The 26,625-nt window shown below is 52.2% G+C and overlaps 1 protein-coding gene across 1 annotated transcript in view; it reads right to left on the bottom strand.

The window, feature by feature from the left end:
• Window positions 1–5,784: 5,784 nt before the first annotated feature.
• Window positions 5,785–26,625, bottom strand: part of SLC13A2 (solute carrier family 13 member 2) — a 23,577-nt gene continuing 2,736 nt past the window's right edge. Inside the window, exons 2-12 of the mRNA XM_017888932.1 lie at window positions 14,254–14,382; window positions 13,003–13,139; window positions 12,690–12,895; window positions 12,006–12,186; window positions 11,771–11,893; window positions 9,830–10,048; window positions 9,517–9,605; window positions 9,110–9,231; window positions 7,803–7,964; window positions 7,028–7,165; window positions 5,785–6,516 (exon numbers count right to left, since the gene is read on the bottom strand). Of these exons, the coding sequence (XP_017744421.1) occupies window positions 6,346–6,516; window positions 7,028–7,165; window positions 7,803–7,964; window positions 9,110–9,231; window positions 9,517–9,605; window positions 9,830–10,048; window positions 11,771–11,893; window positions 12,006–12,186; window positions 12,690–12,895; window positions 13,003–13,139; window positions 14,254–14,382 (1,677 nt within the window). The 3' untranslated portion in view covers window positions 5,785–6,345. The remainder of the gene's footprint in view (window positions 6,517–7,027; window positions 7,166–7,802; window positions 7,965–9,109; window positions 9,232–9,516; window positions 9,606–9,829; window positions 10,049–11,770; window positions 11,894–12,005; window positions 12,187–12,689; window positions 12,896–13,002; window positions 13,140–14,253; window positions 14,383–26,625) is intronic.

Here is a 26,625-nt window from a genome sequence, read left to right as displayed (position 1 = left end):
AAAAAAAAAAAAAAAAAAAAAAAAAAAAAGAAAAAGAAAATAGAAAAAAAGAAAGAAAAAAGGCTGGGCATGGTGGCTAATCACAGCACTTCAGGAGGTGGGAGGATCGCCTGATCCCAGGAGTTTTGACACCAGCCTGGGCTACATGCTGAGATCCTGTCTCTAAAACAGCAACAACAAGAACACTGAATTGTAAGGATGTCAATTCTCCTCTAAAGACAAGCTGAATGCAATTCATATCAAAAGTCTAAGGGATTTGTTGCCCCCCAAATATGACAGGTTGATTCTGTAGTTTGGGGGAAGGGTAAATCTATGAGAATAGCTTAGAGTTTTTTGAGAAAGAAGACTAACGGGTAACTTGCCCTGTCAGTTTTCAAAATGTTCAATAAGGCTTCCACAATTAAAACTGCAACTTTGATACAGAAATAAATAAATTAATGGAAGGTAATAGAGTCCAGAAGAAACTTGGATATTTGTGAGAAATGGGCATATGATAACAAGGTATTTTAAAATAGGTATATAATAGTAGGGTATTTTACTTTATTTTTCTGAGATAGGATCTGTCTTTGTTGCCCAGGCTGGAGTGTAGTGGCATGATCATAGCTCGCTGCAGCCTCCACGTCCTGGACTCAAGCGATCCTCTCACTTCAGCCTCCCCAGTAGCTGGGACTACAGCTATACCATGCTCAGCTAGTTGAACAAAAAAATTTTCTTTGTAGAGATGGGGTGTTGCTCTGTTGCCCAGGCTGGTCTCAAACTCCCAAAGCACTGGTATTATGGGCTTGAGCCAGGACATCTGTACTGCAAAGTATTTTAAAGTAGCAAGTAAAAAATTTAATAAATGGAGTTGGGACAGTGAACTTTCCATTGGAAAGAAATAAAGTTAAATCCTTCTTCATACTATACATTTAAAATCCAGATGCATTAACAATCTAATGTAAAATGAAAATCGTACAAACAAATAGAAAAAATGTAGGAAACATTTTATGATTATGGAGCGAAAGAAGGCATTTTTAAGCGTGACATCAAATGCAGAAGCCACAAAGGAACATGTTGACAGGTTTGACTAAATAAAAATTGTAAATTTCTTTAGAGCAAAATATAACGCAAAAAAAGTTAAAAGACATAACATAGCCTGGAAGAAAGTGTTGAAACATATGTAACAGATAAAGGGTTAATATTCACAATATATAAGGAGCTCCTCTAAATAAATAATAAGATGATTTCACAGAAAAACCGGCAAAGGACACAAGCAATTCACAGGTAAAATATAAATGGCCAAGAAACAAGTGAAAAGATTTTCAACTTCATTAAAAATCAAGAAAATGCAAATTAATTCAGGGGCCAAGGGTCTCAGGGAGGCCCTGATGGGATGTCCAGGAGAGACTGTAGTTGTCACCTCCCACAGTGAGACTGCTTCTGGCAGATGGGATGAACTTCTTTCTCTTCCAAGTCAGGATCCACCTCTGCCCCAGGAATGGGTGCGGGCTCTGGCTCTGGCTCCCTCTTTCCTTTGGGAAGCATGACTTCCTCATTGCATGCAGTCTGGGAGTTGAAACAGGAACCTTGGGATTGCCACAGACCTTGGACTGAAAGGGGATTTGTGAGGTGTTTCTCCTCTGTCTCTAGATAGGACCAACCTGTCCTTCTGTCACCATGCCAGCCCTTCAGAATTCTCTCCTAGGCCCAGAAAGTCTGTCCTGGTGTCTAGCCTCAACTCCAGCTACTGCAGTATTGGGAAAGGACTTCTGTCTGGAGTTTTGGTCCCACACTCCAGTACCCTCATTTCAGGTCATCAGATGGAGCTGAGCTGGGCTCTGGCCTGGAGGAGCTGCAGCTAGGTGCTTAGACAGGCTGGGGCCAGAGGAAGCTCTGTCCCTCTGATGACTGGAGGTTAGAAGCAGTTCACTGTATGCTGCTGAGCTGTGCCCAAGGCTGGGCTGCTTTGAGCCAGAAAACAGCCCTGGCTGGGGCCAATGTCTGCTGTGCTTCAGTCTGGGGAAAGACCTAGGGATGCTAGGAAGAAGGAACAGCATGTGCCCACCCTTGGGAGCCCCAGTATGATGGAGGAGGGGGACCCCTCCCTGAACCCTGCATCTGGATTGGCCATCTTCTGTCCGCTTCTGCTCATGCAGGTTGGACTTGCTTTTCCAAAGTGAGTTACCAAGATTTGAGCCTGCTGCTTTCCAAGTCTCACTCCACTGGTGTGCAAGACCCTGAAGAACATCCACAGAGGAACAGGGCAAAGCCATGAGGCCCTGAGGCCCAGAGACCCTACGTCAAAGAAGGGGTGGGGAGATCTGGGGTTAATTAGGGTGAGCTTCCTGGGGAAGAGCAGGCAGCTCATTGGCTGTGGCTGATGGAGAAGCACCCAGAGCTGTGAAGGGCATGTGGCGGGGCAGCTGGGCTGAGGTCTGAGCCTGTTCTGGTTGGCTGACCCCCTGGGAAATCCAGGGAGTTTCCAATCTGAGAGCTTGGGGGGGGCGGGGTGGAGGAACACAGAGTCCTGCTGGGTGGGGAGGGCTTCTCACCTCTTGTCTTAATCCCTCCTGCTGTGGAGGTGGGAGAAGCAATGCTGGGGTGTGTGTGTTTTCACTGGTGTCAGTGTCCGTGTAAGTGTGTACCTCTGCATGAGTGTGTACGTATTTACGTTTGTGTTCTCACTCTCACGTGTCACCATGGGCGCATGAAGTCTGTGGAGCTGTAACGCGCTATTGGGTATGTCCGTACCAGAATCTGTGTCTAAGTGTGGGCATCCACATGCAGCGAGAACACTCAGGTCTGACGTGGGGTGCAGAGGCATCTGAGCAACTGTGTGTGTACAAGTGGCTGTGGCTGTGTATGTCCGTGTGTTTCTGGGAGTGGTCCTGTGTGTCTTTCAGGCTGTGAGAGCCTGTAATGTTGTGTGCATGAGTGTTTGTGTGTGAATGTGTGTAACTGTGTGTACACAGGTATCCATGTCTGTGCATGTGTCTATAGGTTCTGTGGGTACCCAAGGATCTGTGACTCCATGTACACACATCTGTGGGTCTTTCCACCCTTCAGAGCACTCTTCTGAGTCCCCGTCACACTCTTTCCAACCAGGCTGCTCTGTTCCCTTCTTCGCCTCCTCCTCTGCACACCCCCTTCCCCTTCCCTTGCCAAACTGGGGTGGAAGCTGCAGGGGCCCCCTCTGTAGGCTGGCACCCCACCAGAACTTCACCCACCCAGTTCTATCCGACCGCTGACCCAGTGCTCCCTAGCTTTCTCCACCCTTCCCTCCCTCCTTCAGAAAAAGCAGCCTCCCCTCCAAGACTGTGAGGAGACAGGAAGTCATGGCCTGCGCCCCCAGGGGGCCTAGTCTGGGGCCAAGGACCTTAACCCCTAGAACTGCACTTTGGCTGGGGCCCCGGCCCAGGTGAACTCAGAGAGTGGTGCGGAGAGCCCTGTCCCTGCCTCCACAAGCTCCCTAACAAGCTCCGCCTGTCCCTGGGTCCTCTGGTTGCCATAGAGAGCTGGTGCTGGCTGGCAGGAGGAGGAGTAGGGAAACAGGGACACTCCCAGGACCTCAGGGGACAGGGACAGGGGAACACTCGGCTCAGAAATCTGGGCCTCTCTGCTGAGCTTAAGGTGACATTGGCCAAGAGAGGTCAAGACGTTTCTCAAAGTCACGCAGCACTCCACGTATGGCAATCCAGAAAGAGGCTTGGAGGGGAGTGTGTCCAGCTTCCCTCTGGGAGCAAGAAGCTCCTGTATGCTTCCCAGACATTCCTCCTTAATGCACTGTTCGCTGTGCCAGGCCCTGTGTAGGAACTGGGGACACAGCTCCAAACAGGCAGATAGTCCTCACGTTGCTTCCAGCCTCGTCGATCTTAGCAATGGGACGCTCACTACCGCAGAAGTTGCTGAGTCCCAGTACCACACAAGTCTGGCTGGTAGGAGACACCCAAAGTTCACTGCTAACTTCCTGGAAGCCATCAGTGAAGGGGTGTGGGTGCCTGCGCAGGAGGCCGCAGACCTAGTCCCAGCAGGGCCCATCTACCTGCTGCAGCCTGGAGTGTGTGTGGAGGAGCCGAGCTGCTGGGCTGCCTGTGCAAACCTGACCCAGCTGGCAGGCCCTTCCTTCAAAGACTGGCCCAGGCCATGCCGCTTTATTGCCCAGTTAATAATGGTGATTAGGTGGACAGGTGCCACCTGCTGCCTGTCCACCCTCCTGCCTGCTAAAGAGGGTGTTTTCTGAGCACCTAGGGAAGGCTTGGCTGCAGAGCCCTGCCAGGACATCCACCACGGCCAAACTCTCGACCCTCAGGCTGGCTGGTGTCCATCTCCTTCCCGGAGAATGCAGGACCAGCCCGGTGCTCACTTTCTGTGACTGCTGTGTGATCTCAGTCCACACCTGTCTCTCTCTGAGCCGGACTGAAGGGGAAGTGTGCTGAGAACAGTGGGCAGGGCATGTGCACCCTGAGAAGCACGCTCTCATTTTCCCCAGCCAGGGTCCAGAAGGAAGTAACTGCAGAGGGTCCCTTTGCAAATGGAGCTGGGCTGCTCCTTAGGGAGCCACTGCATTGTGGGTAGGCCACTGGGGGAGCCCCACCATTCTGGGGCCGACCTGTTTCCAATGCAGGGGACTGTCGCCTGGGGCTTTGGTGGGTGGGAGGGGGTCCTCCTGTGGGTCTGAGTGGGAGCCGTGATTTATGGCTGTGTTTCATGAGTGAGGAATGCCAGCCTGGGGGGCCAGGGTGGGGCTGGAGCCACCCGCCTGACACTCCTGGCTCTCTGGGATGCCTGGCATGTCCTGTCAGGGCCCCCTGTCCCCTGGGGACAGCCGTGTACTCCCCCGCATAGTGCCCCTCCTATCTGCACTCCCAACCCCTGCTCTGGGAGGACCCAGTGAAAGCCTGGCCCAGGGGATCCAGTATGAAATCCTTTCTGGTTTTCTCTCTTCACAGCCCAGCCCCCTTTTTCATTTGGGCATGAAGGTGATGGGAAATATCTCTTTTCTGTCCCACTGGAGCAGGAGGGGATGGGGTGAGACTCTAGGAAACTTCCGTTTGGATGAATTCAAGGTGGACACGCCACTGTCCACAGTGGGAGAGACTTAGCATCAACACAAAGATTAACTTCCAGCAGGGAAGGGCTGTTTGGCTCGAAGAAGGAATGATGGATGTGGTATCATTCTTCCCCATCCCTACCCCCACCTTGCTAGATAAATGAAAACTCTGGAGTCCATGAGGGTGTGGGGTGGGGGAGTGTGGGGAGGCCAGGTGGAGGCGGGGCAGGGGAGGTGGAATCATCCACAGTTGTCTGGTCCTGGACTCTGAAGGCCATGCCAGTTTCCAGCCTGTTCCTGTGCTGCAGGATGAGGGTCCGTCCTCTGGGCACCCAGCACAGGTCAGCCTGCCTCCTCTGGCCTCGTGGGACCGGTTTTTCCAGCTGGAGGAAGGGTCGATGAGGAATTGGCAGGGGCAGAGGGTTTTATGTAAATACCCAGGGAGTGCTCTGGGAACGGGGAGGCAGGTTTTCCCAAAGACACGCAGGGACTGGCAGCTCCCAATTAGCCGGGCCCAGTGATGTCAGTGCTGCTCTCCTAGGTGGCTGCGCCCACTCTGATCGGCCTTGGCAGGGATGCCCGACCATTACTTCCCCTCTGGGTGGGGGGGGTGCCAAGGGGGCTGCATACAGGACAGAGGCCACGCCCCCTCCCTCTGAACCCCTCAACCTGGGGTCTGAACCACATTGGGGACCAGCCCTGGAGAGCACCGTGAAAAACCATCCCAGACTTTATTGAAAAAGACTTTAATGTGGTTAATATTTGAACCTCCACCAAAACACCGGAAGGCTGGGGAGCCCTCAGTATGTTGGGCCAGTCCCAGAGGCTGTTCCCATGGCAGCTGCTGGCAGGCCCTCCTCCCAGGCCACTCCAAGCCTGAGTTCCAATAAATACAGTGCAAATAAGTCTGGTCACTAAACTGGGGAGACCAAGACCTAGGGCACCAGAGATGACACGTTGTATTGTCTGTGAACACACACATGTGCATTATCCAGCATACCCACCTAGGATCATGTGCATTGCACACAGCCCCCCTCAGATAGCCTCACATCACACACCCCTCCCATCCATGCAGGCGCACCCATATGTGCGCGCGCACACACACACACACACGCATGCACGCACACACCTTTTCTTCTGGCACATAGGAAATTGAGCATACACACCTTCCTTACAGACACACAAGAGAAAGGCACACATGTGCTTTTCTCTCAGCCATTGGCCTGGAGCTGGGAGCTTGGGGTGTCCCCTCCTGGCTCAGAGGAGTGGGAACGGGGTAAGTCTTCCCGGGCATGGCCCATGGGCTGCGCCCCAGCCTAGGGGCTTGGCATGGTGGTGTTGGCCGGGCTGGGCAGGCACTGGGCTGTGGTGTTGGACTGAGCCCAGGAGGGGAAGGAGTGCAGGCTGAAGATGGTGATGCTCCAGCTGTTGATGGCCAGTGTGATGACCAGGACTCCAATGATGTTGAGCAGGAATCCCGCCCGGGCCTGGTGTGAGGAAAGTCCATTTGGCTAAGCAGAGGCTAGGCCGGACTGCCCCTAAGTCCCCAGGTATTTGGGGGTGCACAGGAGCCCTCCCACCAGCAAAATTCTCTCTGGGAAGTCCTCCCTTTGGTTCAACCTGCAGCATAGCCAATGCCTTTGCCCCTTGCTTTACTCCCAGTGCTAACAGGGAAAAGGGGCACTCCTCCTGAGCTTCCAGGGCCCTGGGCTTGTTCTCTCTGAGCTCATCTCCCTGAGTGTGGGTGCCTGGGATCTTGGAGCCTTCCCCATATTCCCTACCCGCTTCCCTCCCTCTCACATAGCCTGGGGCTGGCAGGGCCTGAAGATGCCACCACTGAGAGGTCATGTCCCAACCTCCCCCACTGCGCCTTCATCCCAGATGAGGGCCCGCTCAACTCTGAGACTCTCAGTGGCTTTAAGCTGCTTTGTGATTCACTAAGATGGAAAGTCAGAGCAGGAAGGAGGGATGAGGCATTCAAGCCTCCCTGCCACTCACCATATCCAACACTTTGAGTCCCCCAAAAGAGAAGACGATGGCATTGGGCGGGGTGGCCACAGGCAGCATGAAGGCCAGAGAGGAGGCCAGAGTGCAGGGGAGCATGACGTAGAGAGGGTGGAGGCAGATGGCCTGGGCCTGGAGTGGGAGGCAGTGGGGCAGAGCTGACCTTGGCCCCCATCCCGGAGGGAGAGGCATGGCCCCCAACCAATTCTCCTGCTTCTCTGGGGGACAACCCCTGCACCCCAGTACACTCTCTGGTCATGAGCCCACCACTTCTCGAGAAGGCACTGGGTGACCTGGGAAGGGCCTCTTGACCTCTCTGGAGGGAATGAGTGTGCTGCCCTGCCTTGTGGGGTGTGGTGAGGGGAGGGGCCCATAAAACAGATCTCAAAGGGGCTCCGGGGGTGTCATCAAAGGCTGTAGGAACACGTCTGGGGAGGAAGGGGCTTGGGACGCTTCGGGGAGCAATTTCACCCCGTCACCTCAGGAATGACCAGAACAGGGACTGGGGTGGGGAGGTGGGTGAGGCCACGAGGATCCCCATCAGGATACTCCAGAGGTGACGTCATGAGGGACGGGGTGAGTCAGGGGCCAAAGTGCCCTGGGGCCCAAGGTGGCTCAAGAGCCTGGAGAAGGATGGAAACTCAGGGGTCCTCTTCAGGAAAAGGAAAAGATGAGGTGCAAAGACAGGATACTCTGCCTAGCAGGCAGAAACCCTGGTGTGGCAGGCAGGAGGACTACCTGGAGGAGGTGTTTCTGAGGGCCAGCTCACCATGGAGGCTAGGATGGGCAGGAAGATCGTAGTAGTGGCCACGTTGCTAGTGCACTCGGTGAAGGTGGCCACCAGGAGGGAGAGGATGACCACAATGGCTGGAGCTGGCACACTCTGCAGTGGGGTCAGCTTGTTTCCCAGCCACTTGGACAGGCCCGATCGCTGTGGGCAGAGGAGGATGGTGTGTGAGAGGCAAGGCTGCCTGGGCCCCCAAGTCCTCTGCTGAGGCTCTATGAGGCTCCTGCTCCTGCTCACACCTCCCCGGTATTCAGAGTCAAAGACAGCTCTAAAGGGATGTTAGGATCCAGCTAAGATCAAGGGGCACCCTTTCCTGCTCTTAAAGAACAGCTGGGTGTGGGAAGAAGGGGCAGATGAGAAATTACGAAAGGGGGCCAAAGGGCCTTCTTGGGAAACTTGGGGCTTGGTGGGAGCAAAAATCTTTGACCACGCTTACTCCTGCCTTTCTGACCTCTCTCAGGAGGTCCCTTGACAACCTTAGCCCTCTTCCTGCCCCTTCCAGTCCAGTGGCTTGGGGCAGAGAGGACCTTGCTCCTTGCAGGGAGGGAAAGTTAGGGGAGGACCCTGATAGAGGCTGGAAGAGGCTAATGGGAGGATAGGGACAGTCCACAGGGTCAGAAGAGCTCCGAGGTCTTGCCTTGCCACGTCTGGAATGCCAGGCTGTAAGCTGGGACTTAACCTTGCTCAGTGGGGCCAGCGCCTAGCACAGCACTGGGCACAGTCAGTGGATGAACATGCCACAGACCCAGGAGTACCCTGCACCAATCCCTGACCTGGGCAGCTGCCTCCTGTTTGAGCCAGAACACTGAGGCCCAGGGATGCCGTGTCAGGGGTTTCCCTCTTTTGGATGGAGGCTCTGGGGAAAGATGTTCTGGTCCCCAGAGCCTGGGTGGGTGTGATCATGGTGCCCCCTGGTGGCTGCAGTGGGCAGACCGCGTCAACATAACCCCCAGTTACTTCAGTGCAGACGCTATTGTGTGCTCTGTCTGGCAGGGGGCAAGGGGCTGGGGTGGGGTGGCATTTGTCTCTGAGAACAGGCCCCGCCCCACCAGAGAATCCTGCTTTCCCTTGGACTTTGAGAACTGAACTAAGGAGAGGTCCCTAGGGCTTGTGTTTCTTCCTCCCACATGGGGGCTCTAGGTCTCCCCAGCTGCTGCAAAGGCTCTGCCCACCTGAGAGGCTCCTACATGGGAACCAGGTCTCCCCTTTGTGGGACAGAAGCAGGGCCCCCTCTCTTCCTGCCACAGCCTCCCTCACACAAGCTAAGGAGGGGGCTGGGGGCCTCTCACCTCACTGCCCTTGGCCAGGGCATAGCCGCCACCCAGCAATAACACGATATTCCACGGCATCTTCTGGTTCACTGTCTTCCAATCGAGGAGGCCAAGAGGGGCCTTCAGCTTCCCCGGGTTTTCTACTCCCCAAGCAGAGAAGGATGGGTCACCAAAGAACAAACAGGCCTTTCCCCTCTCCATTTGGGGGCTCCCTGTGTGGGTCCCTTTTGGAGCTTAATGCATGCAGGAGGGGACTCTCAGTTCTGCAACATCTCATCTTTGTCCCTGAGTCTCTGTGCCCTTGGCAAGTCGTTCCAGCCTTTCTGGGCTTTGCCTACTCCTGCCAAGTGTGGTGGAAGGTACATTACATACTTGAAGGCAGGGACTGCCTGGAGACCCTTCCCTGACCCAGTCCAGGTGCTTACCTGGGTCCTGGGTCAGCCCTGGGAACTTGGAGGGCATGATGAACATAATTACGCCAATAAAGATGGCCACTGTCCCATCGGACACCATGCTGTTGGTGGGGGGACAGGGAAGGCTGGGTTAGCGGCTTGGGGTTGTTCAGGGCCACAAGGTGGAGGGTGGTGGAGAGGAGCCCCTCCCATAGACAAGCTTGGGGAAACTTCATCCCCCACCGAGTGTTACTTCCTGTTCTGCAATGGGGGCCCTACACCCTTTCCTCCTCCCCAAGCATGTAAGTCCCAGATGTGTCCTCCTCCCATCCCCTGCAACTCTCACCTCTCCCCCGTGGCATTGGGAAAAGCGAGGTTGCCCCAGCCAAGAAAAAACCCCGGCTCCCGGGTGAACCAGAGCAGCACCAGAATGACGAACAGGACACTGATGGCCTTTTCTGCAAAGGTCATGGGGCCCAGCAGCCTGTACTCGGTCTGGATGACGCAGTAGGCTGCTTGCTGTTGCTCCTGCATCTTATCCCCAGTGCCAAAGTTCTTCCGGAAGCTGCAGGCAGAGGGATGGGGCAGTTTGTGGGGGGCCTGCTCCAGGCAGGGAGCAAGGGGCTCTGAGCGCCTATGATCTAAAGGCTGAGGCCCAGAGAGGGCATCTCAGGGTCACTACACTCAGGCCCTGGCTCCACCTGAGGTTCTGGAGGAAGAGCAGAAGACTTTTAGGGGTCATAGTTCTTGCTTATTCCCCATGCTTGGCCTTGCTCCATTGAGCCCCTTTTCCTCCAGGGGTTCTATGGTGCTAAACCCTCCCTTGCCCAGGGTGAGAAAGACCTAGCAGCTCAAACCCTGGGACTTCTTCCAGCCCTAGCTCACAGCTCTCCTCCTCCAACAGCCTTCGGGAAGTCCTCCCTTCCCTCCTCTGCCTGCTCTGGGTATCCCCTGCCAGCCTGAGCCGCACTTGCCTTGTCCTCAGAGGCACAGTAGGCTGCAGTCCACTTCCTTCTGCTGCTGACTTAACTTGTGTTGACATTTAACTTTCCACTTGGGTAAATCTCAACCTCCCTGCTGGTCACGCTTCACACATCTTTGACTCCCCCATGGTGTCTGGTACTGTGCTGACCTCTTCTACTACCACCTTGCCTTGTACCAGCCCCCAACTTTAATCCAGCTTCCTTATATTTGCCCAAGTGATTTTTCCAAAGTGCAGGAGCAATGCTTAAAAACTTTCAAGGGCTCTCCACTGCCTGGGCAGGAAGGGCAAATTATAATTAATACCACAGTATGGTAACACTCATACCACCACTCCTATCCCATACTCATGGCAGACATCACTAATCAATCACAGACTTGATACTAACTGAGCCTTAGCAGGGTCTCCCATGATTTTCCAACTCAGAGTTCCAAATAGTGACTACCAGGAACCTGGTGGAAGTAGGAATGAAATCTATTTATTACTCTTGGCTTCAAGGACAAGATCCAAATGCTTGGGTGGCACACAAGAGCTTCTAGAACCTTCCCCTGCCTACTTCTCCAGCTTCATGACCTGATGCTCCTTTTTGCTGTTTGTGTTTTAGTCCTGCAGAACTAGAGTTCCCTCAAGCACATCATGTCCATTCTTGTCTCTGTGCTTTGTGCAAACGGCTCCTGCTGCCTGGAATGTCTTCACCCATTCTCTACCTGGCTGACTTCTAGTCCTTCAAGATTCAGCCCAGGCATGATCTCCTCCATGGTGTTCTGGAATCTTCACTCACCTGCACCTAACTAGGCACTGTGTTCTCTGTGCTCCTGCAGCATCTGGGCTTCCCTCTGTCATGGCCCCCACCATATCATCATCCACCTGATGGGCTACAAGGACAGGGACTGTGCCTAGTGCCTTCTAGTATTCTCAGTGCCTTACACATGACCCGGTATACAGTAGGAACACAGCAGGTGCTTTTGTAACTAACCATGCTCAGTGTGTGCTCCTCAAGCACCTATCAAAGGACAGTGGAGCATTATGGGAAGGGACATCAAGTGACCTGGCTTGCAGTCCCAGCACTGACAATCTAGTTGCGAACCACTCCTGAAGCCTCAGCTTGCGCGTCTGTGAAATGGGATAATACTCTCTACCCAGTAATTTCCTCAAATGGGGGTCCAAGTGCACAGAGGGGACTTGGCAGGGAGAAGCCTTCTTACTGGGATAGTGATAATATCATTTTCCACATCCAGACCCAACTGGAAGCTCCCAGGGCTAAGGGCAGGGACCTGGGCTTCTCTTACCGACTTTACCACTTACTTGAAGCCCAGGAAGAGGATCTGTAGCCACAGCCAGGCCAGCAGCAGCAAGATGACCATGGTGGGGAAGGCGAAGCTGAACCAGGAGGCGAAGTTCACCACGTTGCCGTTTTGGGGGAAGAGCCTGAAGGAGGAACATGGGCTGCCGTGTGATGTTGCCCCGAGAACTGCCCAGCCCCATTCACCTCCCAGTGAGTGTGCAGATCCCCCAAGGTGGCCCACCCCTTGTCACTCACGCGTTGATCTGGCCTTGCAGCACCAGGTTGGGTGAGGTGCCAGTCAGCGTGGCGATGCCCCCGATGCTGGCGGAGTAGCACACGCACAGGCTCATGCACTGGGTGAGGCGGGGATGCTCCTGGCTGAGATGTGCCTTCTCCTCCGAAGGAGCAGATGTGACAGGGAGGGCCTGCCCATTATCTGAGAACAGGGGAGAGCCCAGGTGGGGGCAGGTACAGGGCCAGCTCTGGGGAATGTGGCCAGGGCTGCAAGGGCCTCAAAGGCACCTGGTCTGTGAACAGCCCAGACCGGGGCTGGAAGGAGGACAGAGGATGTCTGCAGGCCTGAGGGGCCCAGCAATCCCCAGAGTCTCAGGCTGGGAGCGGCCTCAGAATCTCTCTGATCTCTGATTACCCAAACCACACAGGAAGAATGGGTCCTAGACCTTGGACTGTCCACCTAGACTCCAGCTCTCTTCTTGCTATGGTGACCAAGCATCTTGGCTTGCCCAGGGGTGAGGGGATTCCCAACACAGGGAACTTGCCATTTTAAAAAAAGGAAAAACAAATTGGTCACTGTCCTTCTTGCATCTCTTTCTTCTTTCTCCAAAGGCTCCAAGATGACCAGCCCTCGAAACGGACAGACCCTCAGACTCTCTCCAAAAACCAAGGAGTTGGGGTGGGGTCTAGCCTCATTTTTCTCACCAGGTTTGGTCACCTCCTTCTGGGGACTTGGTTCCTGGAGCTCGAAGGTGGGGTTCTTGCTGCCCTCCTCGACGTTCCTGTTGGCTTGTGAGCTGTGCAGCTGGTCCAGGATGGCATGTGCAATGGGCACCATCATGGCCGAGGTGGCCGTGTTGCTGATCCACATGGACAGGAAGGCCGTGACCAGCATGAAGCCCAGCATTAGCCTAGGGACGGGCAGACAGACACACTGCTGTTGCAGCTTCCCTTCAGGGACTGGGTGCCCAGAACATCTCCTCATCAGGTTCTCCCATGCTGGTTTGCAGGAACTCACAGGGCAGGCCGCACCCCAACGATGAGGAGGACCCAGAGGGCGATGCGTTTGTGCAGGTTCCAGTGTTCCACTGCGATGGCCACCAGCAGCCCCCCGACGAACAGGATGTTGGAGTCCTTAAGATACTCGATGGCAACCTGGCAGGCGGAGACATGGTTGAGTGGGGGGAAGACCCTGGAGTCTCCCACGGTGCCCCAGAGCTTATGGGATTCAGTCACTGACATTCCCACAGACTGCCATTCCCCTGGGCTCTCGAAACTGGATGGAAATGGTCTCTGCATAATCTGCCATTTTTAAAAAATTAAATTTAACTTTTTGGAGACAGGGTCTAGCTCTGTTGCCCAGGCTGCAGGTGCAGTGGCACAATCACAGCTCACTGCAATCTCCACCTCCTTGGCTCAAACCATCCTCCCACCTCAGCCTCCCAAGTAGCTGGGACTACAGGCATGCACCACCATGCGTGACTAATTTTTGTATCTTTTGTAGAGATGAGGTTTTACCTTGTTGGCCAGGCTGGTCTCGAACTCATGAGCTCAAGTGGTCTACCTGCCTTGGCCCCCTAAAGTGCTAGGATTACAAGCATGAGCCACCACACCCGGCCTGGATTATCTACCATTTAATATCAACCAGGTTCCCCTCTTCTTGCCAAACTCACTTTATCTCCCCTCAGGAATAATTAATTGGGAGATAATCTACCATGATTCCATTCATGTTTCAAGCCATGGACTGGGAGATAGATATATCAGTGCTGTTTCTCAAAACTAGACAGCGGTTCTCAAAGTATGGTTGCTGGGCCAGCATCATCACCATCTACTGGAACTCGTTAGAAATAAAATGCTTAGGCCCTACCCTACATCTACTGAATCAGAAACTCTGCACCCAGCCATTTGTGTTTTTACCAGCCCTCCAGGTGACCCCGACACTGTTCAAGTTCAAGAGCCACTGAACTAGAAGTATATGAGTGTGTTAGCTGGCCTTCAAGGCCCCTTTTCTGTGTCACCAGGCCTTCCACCTCCCACCTAAGACTGGCTCATCACTCCCACTTTGAATGAACTCTCAGCACTAATTCTGCACCCCTCCCCACCCCAGCCTGCAGCCTTCTAGCTGACTTCCTCCTCATGCAGACGCAGGAACCCCTAATCCATGTACCCTGCCTATGATGAGGCTTCCTTAGTCAACAAGGTCTGAGGGAACCCACCCCCTGGCCTCCTGCATTGCCCAGAACGCTTTCTCCTATGGATGGGGGCTCACCTCAGAGGCATCCATGATGCCCATCATAGGGAACAGGATGATGGGGAAGAGGGCGGTGACAGCCAGGGGCAGGGCTTCAGTGCACCAGAAGAGCGCCATGAGGATGATGGCATACGCACAGTAGGCCTCCTGCAGGTGGGAGGGAAGCAGCAGAGCTGTCAGAGGGCCTGTGTCCCAGAGCCATGCCACCTCCTGTCCCTCAGACAAACTAGGCCATTTGTAACTGCCTTGGGAGAGCCTGTGACACCCATAGCCATCGATTCCCAAGCCCAAGGTCTCATTTCAAAATGCAAATAAAAAAACAAAGCAAAGCACTCAATATCACCTTGTCTTTGACCTTGGGGAGCCCAGACATTATAAGCCAGCCACTTCAGAAAGTCTGGAGTTGGTTACCAGTCCCCATAGAGACCAAAGGGATTGCAGGGGACCCAGTTGAGGATCCCAAGATGAGATGGGGGCTGCCAGAAGAAGGAGCAGGACCTGGGCAACGTGGACCTTTGCCTGGCACCCTGGCTTTCCCTGGCTCTTATCACAAGCAGCAAGAGTATGTTTGTTTGTTGGATATTTAGTGTTTGTTCCCTCTGCTAGGAGTGAGCTCTCCATCTGACAGAGTCGATTTTGTGGCATCTGGATCCTTGGAGCTCAGGACCCAGCAGGTTTTGGAGCAAATCTTGTCTGAATGAATGAATCACTGGAGAGTTTTGGGAATGGTGGAGGGTCTCTTTTCTAGCAATCCTGGTCTGTCTGCTGTATTACACAACTCCAGAGGAGCAATTTACATTTATAGGCTATGTGAACTTTCCCCCAAGATGCTTGTGTTGTGCAGGGAATTGTGGAGCAACACTGAGTCTTGTGGGTCTTTGGGTATCAGAAGTCCCCCTTTCCTACATGAACCCTCTAAGTCTAGAGAAGCCTGACCTCAGGCCTGGAAGGGGAACTGGGGCAGGAATGGAGGCCCACCCTCCTTATAGAGCCTCTCCCAGGGCTGGGGAATCATTAGCCAGGAGAGGGCACCCGTATCCCCTCTCCAGGGGCCGGGCATCTGCCCACTCTTTGTTTGCCAAAGGAAGGGGCCACATGCTGGGGTTTGTTGGACAGTGGGACTGGGGAGCCCCTCCTCCCTTACCCATCCCAATTGCCCTGTCCTTGTCCTCTCCACCTCACACAGGCTAGGCTCACACTCTTAGTACCCTAAAGCTTGGGAAGGGTCCCTGAGGTGGGAGTAGGTGGTGGCCTGGGGGAGAAGGCAGCTGCTATTCAGCAACTCTTAGGGACTTAGTATTGTCATTTTTGTGCTTACATGAAAACATAACAGCCATTAAGGTGGGTGTGGTGGTCCTGCCTTAGAGATGAGCTCAGAGGGTAAATGGCTTGCTCAAGGTCACAGAACTATCACAAAAAGCGGCAGAGCCTGGATGGAACTCAGATAAGGGATTGGGATTGGGTAACCTTCAAGCACTACCTAAGAGAACTCCCCTTTTAGTCTGTGTGAATGGTGCCCCAACAATTGTGCAGTGTGTAGCCTGCCCAGCTGCCCAGCTGTACATAGCCCCACCAAATCTGTCGGAAGCCAAGCTCTCTTTCCACCAAACCTCTGTTACCCCTCTTCATCCTGGCCATAAACTCATCAGCCCCAGGAGTGGGGCCATTTTGACCCTCAACCAGAGAAGCCCAGCCCCCACCTCCCCCCGCAGGATTCTGCTGGTGCCAGTGTTTCCTCACCCGCAGTGGCTGAATGGCCAGTTACCCTCCCCCTGGACCAAGGGCAGGCCAGTCCTCCTGGACCCTGGTGTCCTCCACCCTGTCCACGCAGAACTCTCTGGCCAGAGACAAGGAGCGGGGCTGGGATGGCACTCACTCTGCTGATTCAGGAAGAAGTTTCTGTACAAGTATTGGAGGGTGACTGCGTGCCAGGCATCATATTCTATGTGCTTCAAACACTTTCACAAGTTGCATTTAGTTGCTCTCAGAGGTAATAACTTGTTCCCATTTCACAGTTGAAAAAAGAAAGGAGTGAATACAGTTCAAAAATGCCTCAAAGTCACACATATAGTAAGTGGAGAAGCCAGGTTACCTGCTTCCCGGGCCCCAGCTTTCACCTGCTACCCTGAGCATGATCACTTGCATTTGAGGGTGTCCTCAGCCTCAGGCTCCCTGTGACCAGTGGAGTGTAGTGAGAGGGAGCTGGGGCTCTGAATCCAGAGCTATCTTCCCCCATGGCCTGCCACTTCCTGTGGCTGGGCTCTGTTAAGTCATGTCACGATGAGACCCCGTTTCCATACTCCAAAGGAAGTTGTTAATAATCAGACCAGGTTGGGCATGGTGGCTCATGCCTGTAATCCCAGCACTTTGGGAGGCCGTGGCGGGCAGATCAACTTGAGTAAAGGAGTTCGAGACCAGCCTGGGCAACATGGCAAAACCCAGTCTCTACTAAAAATACAAAGAATTAGCTTGGTGAGGTGGTGAGCACCTGTAGTCCCAGCTACTTGGGAGGCTGAGGTGGCAAAATCACCTGAGCCCAGGAGGTTGAGGCTGGAGTGACCTAAGATCATGTCACTGCACTACTCCAGTCTGGGCAACCAGAGTGAGACCTTGTATCAAAAAAAAAAAAAAAAAAAAAGTCAGACTCGCCTCCATGTGCTCCGGTGTGTGTGATACATGGCTCCCGCCCCTGTATGCCTATGTCTGTGATGGGTCCCTCTCTATCTCTGGATCAAAACACAAGACCTGTTCCAAAGTTCCATCCAGAAGCTTTTGTTAACCCCGGTGGCTTTGGCCCTGCGTCCCCGTCCCACCTTCTGGGCAGCCTGTCAAGCTGGAGCACAATTTGCTGACTTGTTCTTCCTGCATCATGAGATTCTTAACTGGGGCATGGAATTCCGAGGATCCGTGAAGTTAAATGGGAAAACTATTTTATCTATTCACTAACATCAAACTAAGGTTGTGAACATAAAATCATAGTGCTATTAATGGTATTATTGGTGACTTAGTCACAGATATTTGATTGTGACTATCAGCTATTAGACACTGATCCAGATAAGTTGTCACAGTTATCTCAGAATATATCTCAACATTCTGTTTACCTCCATCCTTATTTGGAAATTTTGGTAATTATTATACCAACTTTAGATCTTACCTAATGTACCAGCAAGGAAACACATCTATTTCTGGGCTGCAATTTATTTTTCCATATTTTGATACCTGTATTTCAAAATAATTGGTTTATTTGTGATCCCATGCCTTTTATTTTGTACATTTTATTTCTTATTTTTTTCTAATTAAAAAAATTTTTTTAGAGACAGGGTTTCTCTCTGTTGCCCAGACTGGAGTTCATGGTGTGATCATAGCTCACTGCAGCCTCCAACTGCTGGGCACAGGCAATTCTCCTGCCTTAGACTCCCAAATAGCTGGGACTACAGGCATGCGCCATAATGCCCAGCTAATTTTTTTTTTTTTTGTATTTTTTGTAGAGATGGGTCTTGCTTTGTTGCCCAGGCTGGTCTCGAACTGCTGGCTTTAAGTGATCCTCCCACCTCAGCCTTCCAAGATGCTGGGATTACAGGTGTGAGCCACTGTGCCTGGACTGTGCATTTCAAAGTAATTTTCTGAAAAGGGCAGAACCAAGACTCAGGGAGGGTTGGGGTTTGAGACTGAGGAGCTGTCGGTGTTCTGAGAGGCCCCCGGGTCAGGTACTCTTGGGCACTCCCTGAAGGCAGAGCCCTAGGGGTCTTTTCTTCTTAGGCACACAGTATATCCAATTACAAGGTCAGTATTCCCAGCTCTAGAAGTGGGGGTTTGGGGATCAGCCTTGTCTTTCCAGGTCACTCTAATGCTCTCTGCCTTGCAGCCCAGCTCTATGGAACCTAGGACAGCCAAGCTCAACTGGCAGCCTATGGCATGGGACTCAGCTGGTTTACACGCTGGCCACTAGCTGCTCCCCAGGACTGCTGCACTGCACAAGTCCAGGTCACCATTCTCATATGGAGTTGTGCAAGGCATAGCCTGCACCGCAGTCTCTGGTGGCCCCTCCTGGTGCTCAGAAACCAGCAGGGAAGAGTTTTCTTCTGGTGGCAATGTTCTTCTTTCTGCCTCTGGCCCTGCCTCCTCCTTCCCCAGGTCAGCAGGGTGGTTGTTCCCTAGCTCTGTTTCTTGACCGTAGCAGCTACTCTCCTCTCAGGATCTGTTTATGGGCTCCTGAGGACAGGGGCGTAGCCTCTTTCTCCTCTGTGATCCAGCTTGTAGCTCTTTTGCAGGTGCTGGCCTGGTCTATAAAGCCTCCTTTCCCACTGGTGTCATCCCCACCCCCAAGGAAGTCACCCTGTTCAGATCCTTACACTTCTCCACCCAGCAGTCAATCCCTGTGATTAGAAGCCCACTGCGGGCAGGCCCTTGGCCTCCTGCCTGTTCATCAGCCACTCATTCCACAAATACCCTCTTTGGGCCATGCACCCAGTCCTGCTGGTTCTGCCCCTTGAGTGCTCCCATTTATTTCTCTGTAGCTCTGGAACACTAGCGTGGTCCAAGTCTCAGCAAGACCTCTGCAAAAGCCTCCTTATTCATCTCCCTGCTTGCTCTCTTGACCCTGAAATCCTTTCTCCTTGCTGCAGCCAGAGTGATCTCAAAGCACAAATCTGTTTAATTTGTACTCCTCCTCCCTCAGCACACACACACTCATCTCAAAACAGCTCACATCCCTTTGGTGGCTTCCTAGTGCTTTCAGGAACCTAAGTTCAGGGTTGGTCTGTGCCTCATGTCTTAACACTCTCCCTCTTACTCTCTCTGCTCTGGCCATACCAGCCCTCTGTGGGTTCCTCAAATACTGCATCCTCCCTCTGGCCACAAGGCCTCTGCCCACAATTTCCTCTCTCTGGACCTCTCTTCCCTCCCTACTTTGCTTAGTTGACGTCTACTGGTTCTTGAGATCTTAGCTCAAATATTGATTTTTCAGGCTGGCTTCCAGGCTGGGATATAGTTCCCATTTTTCACACTCTAAGTCCCTGTACGTCTTCTGCATAGCACTCATCATAGTCTGCAATTAAACATTTAGTTTTAGGGACTAAATGATGAGTATCAATCTTTGTTGTCAGACTCTACTCTTCAGGGAGCAGGGTGCAAGTCTGTTTCTGCTCACCCCAGCGGGGTGCCTGGCATCTATTTAGCAGAGTTGACACTGAATGAATGGGTGAATGAACATGGGCCCTAGGGGTACAGGCATCAGTCAGGCCCAGCGCTGGCCCTCAGGGAGTCTGAGTGCTTGTGTGGGCTGGACTGAAGGGCAGGCTGAAGAGAGAGACCCCCAGAGGGGCTTCCAAACCCTAAGCCTGGCAGCTTGCTTCTTCTTTAGTGGGAAAGCACATGTCCAGGGCACAGGGTGCTGAGTGCTGAGGCCCTGCTTTACTGCTGTGTGTCCTTGGGCAAGCTACTTAACCTCTCTCAGCTTTTCTGGTAAGAAACATCAAGCAGGCCGGGCGCGGTGGCTCAAGCCTGTAATCCCAGCACTTTGGGAGGCCGAGACGGGTGGATCACGAGGTCAGGAGATCGACACCATCCTGGCTAACACGGTGAAACCCCGTCTCTACTAAAAAATACAAAAAACTAGCCGGGCGACGTGGCGGCGCCTGTAGTCCCAGCTACCCAGGAGGCTGAGACAGGAGAATGGCGTGAACCCGGGAGGCGGAGCTTGCAGTGAGCTGAGATCCGGCCATAGCACTCCAGCCTGGGTGACAGAGCGAGACTCCGTCTCAAAAAAAAAAAAAGAAACATCAAGCATTCGCCACTATAAACACATTTATCTCCATTATGCAGTTTCCTCATCTGGAAATAGGGATAAGAGAAACATCCACCTAGCTGGGTTACTGTAAGGATGAAGAGACCTAACAAATGTCAGAATACGTTTTTTTTTTAATTTTTTTTTTTTTTTATTTTTTTTTTTTTTTTTTTTTTTTTTAAGAGACAGGGTCTCACTCTGTTGCCCAGACTGGAGTGCAGTGACGTGATCACAGCTCACTGCATCCTCGACCTCCTGGGCTCAAGTGATCCTCCTGCCTCAGCCTCCTGAGTATCTGGGACTACAGGCCTGTGCCACCATACCCGGCTAATTAAAACAAAATTTTTTTTTGTAGAGATGAGTCTCGCTGTATTGCCCAGGCTGGTCTTGAGCTCCTGGGCTCAAGCAATCCTCTCTCCTCCGCCTTCCAGAACACTGGGATTATAGGTGTGAGCCACCGTGCCTGGCCAGGAATAAGTTTTTAAGCATTGTAGCCTGTGAGCACATAGCAGGGTTGGTGCTGGGAGAGAAGGGTGCTCCTGGGCTTCTGGAGAACCAAAGAGGATACATGAGGCACAAATGGAAGTGAAGGTGCCAAGGAGTCCAGGGCAGACTCTGGACCCAGGGTGTGTGGCAGGTGTGGGACCTGTGGGCATCATGGCCTCTGTCAGGCAGCAGCGCATGTGCCCACAGTCTCAGAGATGTCTTACCTTATTTCTCTGGTGACTGAAGGGTAACCCAAGGGTGGGGATGGGCTGGCACATGAGGGACACTCCCACTGCCCCTCTGCCCCTAGCAAGTGGGCATGTTGCTGGCAGTGAGCGCTCCCGGGTCTCAGGAGCAAGGCGAGGCACTGGGTGGCAGCCTGCCAAGCGCCTGTAAAGCAGAGACCAGAAGAATGGAGCTCAGAGGAGAAGGGGCCCCGTCCCTGAGCCTCCTTTTGTCTGGGCTGAGGAAGGCTTCCAGAGAGGGAACCTTGAGCGGGTATACTGAGGAGTGAGTAGGAGTTCAGTTAGTGGGCAAAGGGGGTTGGGGTGAGGGAGTAAACGTAGAACAGAATGAGATATAAAAGATCAGGATGCATTCTTGGAAAGAGTCTTGCCTGTCCTGAGAGGATCTAGGGCTTTGTCTGGAAGACAGGGGAGAAAAAGGGAGAAGGCCTCAAAGAGTTTTAAGCAGAGAGAGAGTGGCATGGTCACACTTGTGGTTTAATAAAAGATTACACAAATACTACCACAAGTGGTTAAAAAATTTGTGTGCAAATGTTTGTATAAATCCAGGGAAATTTCTGATATAGGAGTTTGTACTTTTTTTTTGGTACCAGGATCCCCTTGGCAGCCTGATGAAGCATTCCAGTGTCTTATAGAATAATGTTTTTAAATGCACTAAATAAAATACGTAAGACTACAAAGGAAACCAATTTTATTGAAATACAGGTATTAGGCTGTGCGCGGTGGCTCACACCTGTAATCCCAGCACTTTGGGAGGCTGAGGCGGGAGGATTTCTTGAGCCCAGGAGTTCAAGACCAGCCTGGGCAACATGGCAAAACCCTGTCTCTACTAAAAATACTGAAAAAAAAAACAAAAACAAAAACAAAAAACAAAACTTAGCTGGGCATGGTGGCATGTGCCGGTAATCACAGCTACTTGGGAGGCTGAAGTGGGGGAACCACCTGAACCCGGGAGGCAGAGGTTGCAGTGAGCTGAGATTGCACCATTGCACTCCAGCCTGGGTGACAGAGTGAGACCCTGTCTTAAAATAATAATAATTATTATTATTAATTTTTAAAACCTAAACTAATAAATAAATACAGCTATTAAAATATGAAAAGTGCTGGGTCCAGTGGTGTGTGGCTACTTGGAAGGCTGAGGCAGGAGGATTGCTTGAGCCCAGGAATTTGAGGCCAGCCTGACAACACAGTGAGACTCCATCTCACAAACAAACCAAAACATGAGAGAGTGTGGAGAGACGGAAGTCTTTTCCAGGAAGAATGGGCAGATGCCAAATGCCTAATACTTTTGAGGCCTGAATATACAAAGGGGACAATGGCCAGTTCATATGTAAAAATGTTTCACAACTTCTGTAATACCAGCCGAGAAGTCAAAAGACAACCTCTACAGCAGTAAGCCCTAAACACTCAGGATTTGCTCGATGACTGCCAATGCCCCTTTTTGCCCCAAACTCTTTACTCCTACTTCCAACTCAGGACCAACCCCAGAAAGCCAAATATGCTCCCCTAACCAGTCACCTGGGGTGCTGCTTCTAGTTAGCCGCCTAAGGCTTCCCTGTGCCCAACAGTGTGCACTGGAAGCCTTTCCTTTTGACCATTCTAAAGCTTTCCCACCCCACGCCTCAGGCTTCCCACGTTTCCCAGCCTGCCTCAGGCTGCACGTGATGGCGGTGACTCTTCCTACCCTTCGCTTGTTCTCATTCAGGTGTCCTTCATTGATTTGCACACCTTGATGTGAATGACTTTGTTGCATCACCTTCTGTTTTAAGAGGCCAAAGGAACAATGAATTTCTGAGTGCTGGAGAAAACAAAAGTGGGGGGAAGAGTCCTGGTATCACAGCCTGGGCCAGGGCTAGCCCTGCCTGTATGCACTAAAGAGCAAAGCGCAAGCCGGCGCCGTGATGAACATGGCATTCCCATGCTCCTCTAGGAATCTGAGCCTTGCGACAGCCCTAAGCCTTGCTGCTGGATTACATCCGGGAAACTTTACTGTTGAAGAGGGTGACTTACTTTCCCGTTCCTGGCCTTCACCTAGCAGGTGCCGATAAATAGGGACACGATTTAGTAATCTGGGCAAAATCCAAGTTGGGGACTCTACCCCAGGGATCCCCCTGGCCTTTGAGGCTGGGTCCTTCTTCTAAACCTACTTCCCGGCATCCCAGAGGCTAGAAAAACAATCTCCACACAGTCACAGGTATGGCTATTCCTAGGCACACAGCTCACCAATCTGGTGGGTGACCAGACATGCCTTCCTGTTCTATAGGTGGGAACATCTGAGGCCCCCTAAGCACAAGAGCCCATTTCAACAGAGTGATGGAGAAGAAGTGAGGCACCTCCACAGGACTCCAGACCAGTCTGTGTTTTCCAGGGGCCCAGGAATTCAGACAAGAGGCAGAGGGCGAAGGGAACATGTGTTTATCAAGCCCTGGGTGTCAGGCACTCTACATATATGTGTGTTATCTCAGCTCATCTTCACAACACCCCTTAGAGATGACAGGGTTTGAAGAGGCTCGGTCAGGTCACATGGCAGTACATGCTTCTGAATGGATTTGAACCCACACCTGTTTGGCTCCAAAATCCACGTTTTGTTCACTGGACTCTGCTATCTCAACTGAGGGCCAAGAAGTCTCAAAAGGTAGAGGTGGGGCCCAGAACAGAGGTCCAAATTCCTTGTATAGTTTTCATGCCTGAAGTGAATCATCCAAGTCCCTGCCTTTGCGGTTCAGGAACAGCTTGCACTAACAGTATTTTAATTACACAGGTTTTTTTTTTTTTTTTTTTTTGACAAGGATTGTTCTGTCACCCACGCTGGAGTGCAGTGGCATCATCACTGCTCACTGCAGCCTCGACCTCCCTGGCTCAAGTGATTCTCCCACCTTGGTTCTCCAAAGTAACAGGGACCACAGACACACGCCACCATGCCCAGCTAATGTTTTTGATCTTTTTTTTCTTTTTGAGACAGAGTCTCTCTCTGCTGCCCAGGCTGGAGTGCAGTGGCGTGATCTCGGCTTACTGCAGTCTCTGCCTCCTGGGTTCAAGCGATTCTCTTGCCTCAGCCTCCCGAGTAGCTGGTATTACAGGCATGTGCCACCACGCCCAGCTAATTTTGTATTTTTAGTAGAAACGGGGTTTCACCATGTTGGCCAGGCTGGTCTTGAACTCCTGACTTCAGGTGATCCACCTGCCCTGGCCTCCCAAAGTGCTAGGATTGCAGGCGTGAGCCATCGCGTCCAGCCAACTTTTTTGATCTTTAGTAGAGACAAGTCTCCCTATGTTGCCCAAGTTTGTCTTGAACTCCTGAACTCGAGCGACCCTCCTGCATTGGTCTCCCGAAGTGCAAGAATTACAGGTGAATTACAGAGAGCCACCACTCCCAGCCTTAATTACACAGATTTTAAAGTTCAAACACATGTAATGTTTATGCATTCTAAAAGGGCCAGTGATTCAGATGAAGAAATTCTGCCTTCTGGCCTTATAATATATGCAATATTGACTTTAGCTGAGTTCTGTCCTAGCCACTAGAAGACTGTTTTTACAGATGCCTTCGGGTCCCGGGAGGTGTTTGCGTTTTGACTCTAACTTACTAGCTGAATGACCCCTGAGTCGTAAGTTATCCACCCCTTAATGCTCACAGCACAAATCCCTACTCCTCCCTCTAGTCTTGTAGGCTGACATTGGCTGACCTCAACCCTCTTCTCTAAACTTGACTTAAACAATCTAGTGAGGCCTCTTAAGGGAGGGAGAGCAGGAAGACCTCTTAAGGCCTCACTCAAGCCCCCGAGCCACACTGGACTTGCTTAATCCCTTCAACTTGCCAAGCTCACCCCATCCACAGGCCTTTGCACTTGCTGCGTATTCTGCCTGGATGACTCTTTACCCAGAGCTGCGCTTGGCTGACTTTTTAGAGAAGTTATTTTTGAGACAGCAGTCTTGCTCTGTTGCCCAGGCTGGAGTGCAGTGGCACCATATGGCTCACTGCAGCCTCAACCTCCTGGGCTCAAGTGATCCTCCTGCCTCAGCCTCCCAAGTAGGTGGGACCACAGGCACACAACACCACACCTGGCTAATTTTTTTAGTGAGGAGACAGGGTCTTGCCATGTTGCCCAGGCTGGTCTTGAACTCCTGAACTCAAGTGATCCACCCACCTTGACCTCCCAGAGTGTTGAAACACCCTCCTCAGGAGGCCTTCCCTGACCCCATCTAGAGCAGCCCTACCCAGTCCATGGTCACAGCCTGCTGCATTGTTTCTGCTTTCTGTATATCTCCCCACTCCTCCCACTTTCTCTTCCCAACACACCCAAACAGTGCTTGTCACACAGTACTGAGTTCTGTGTTCACTAACAAGATACGTGGATGGATGAACGAATGAATGGATGTAAGGTTTCCATGTTTGGCTGCAGGGTTGGGAGAGCAGGAAGACCCCAGGCCCTTCTGTTCCCCATCTGCTGGGACCACCAGAGAGTGACTAGCATTTCAAGGTGCTGTTGCCACCCCTCCAACACACCCTACTATTCCCGGACCCTACATCTTTCCTTCTGTGGCTCCCTTCACCTGTTCTGCTGATGCCTCTGACTGTTGAAACCCCATCAACCTTCAAGGCCCAACTCAAATGTCACCTCCTTCAGATTCTCGCTTGACTCAGTTGGAAGAATTTGCTCTCTCCTCTGGGCTCTGCAGACTTCTGGCTGAAACTTTGTGTGGTGTAAACACCTATCTCCTCCTATAGACTGTAAGCAACTTGAGGATGGAATATCTGCATTCCTTTTGGTAACCCCTGACACACAGCAAGAGCTCAACAGACATGCTGGACTGAAGTATGGTGGGAGGATTGACTGACAGCTGGATGGACATAAGAAAGGATGGCCTGGGAGGTGGGTCACAGTGGGAGCACCACTGATCTCCCAGGGAGCCTCAGGCAGAGACTCCAAGACCAGGTTCCAGTTCAAACTTTTTTCCTAGCTGGGACTTTAAGCAAATTGCTTCCCCACACTGGCCCTCAGTTTACATGTCTGTAAAATGCAGATAGTAGTAGTAACCTCATGGTAACACGTAGGCTTTTTTTTTTTTTTGAGACTGAGTCTTGCTCTGTCACCCAGGCTGAAGTGCAGTGGCACAATCTCAGCTCACTGCAACCTCTGCCTCCTGGATTCAAGCGATTCTCCTGCCTCAGCCTCCCGAGTAGCTGGGACTACAGGCATGAGCCACCATGCCCAGTCCAACACATAGGCTTTTGAAAGAAATAAATGATCTAACAATGCTTTGAAGTGCATGGCAAAATGCCGAGCACATAAAATATACTCAACAAATGTCCATATTATTATGGACACAAATTTGAGCCTAGGCTGGGGCTCCTTCTTCTCCCTTTCGAGGCCAGGGTCATGGGGCTAAGCTCAGGGACTCATTACAGAGAGAGCAGAGATTCAACAGGGATGCAGGACAGGATCCATTTTGTGCACATTCCTTCCTTTCTTCATTCAAAAAGTTGGGGGTGGCCGGGCATGGGGGCTCACGCCTGTAATCCTGGCACTTTGGGAGGCCAAGGCAGGCGGATCATGAGGTCAGGAGATCAAGACCATCCTGGCTAACATGGTGAAACCCCGTCTCTACTAAAATACAAAAAAATTAGCCGGGCGTGGTGGCGGGCGCCTGTAGTCCCAGCTACTCGGGAGGCTGAGGCAGGAGAATGGCGTGAATTTTTTATTTTTTATTTTTTGTTTTTTGTTTTTTGAGTTAGAGTCTTGCTCTGTCACCCAGACTGGAATGCAATGGCGTGATCTCAGCCCACTGCAACCTCCTCCTCCCAGGTTCAACCATTTCTCCTGCCTCAGCCTCCCGAGTAGCTGGGACTACAGGCGTGCGCCACCATGCCTGGCT

Source organism: Rhinopithecus bieti, unplaced genomic scaffold, assembly GCF_001698545.2.
Source record: "Rhinopithecus bieti isolate Rb0 unplaced genomic scaffold, ASM169854v2 scaffold_18477, whole genome shotgun sequence".
In the NCBI taxonomy this organism is placed as follows: Eukaryota; Metazoa; Chordata; class Mammalia; order Primates; family Cercopithecidae; genus Rhinopithecus; species Rhinopithecus bieti.
The sequence above is the reverse complement of the archived record's forward strand: the minus strand, read 5'-3'. Positions and strand labels throughout refer to the sequence as shown.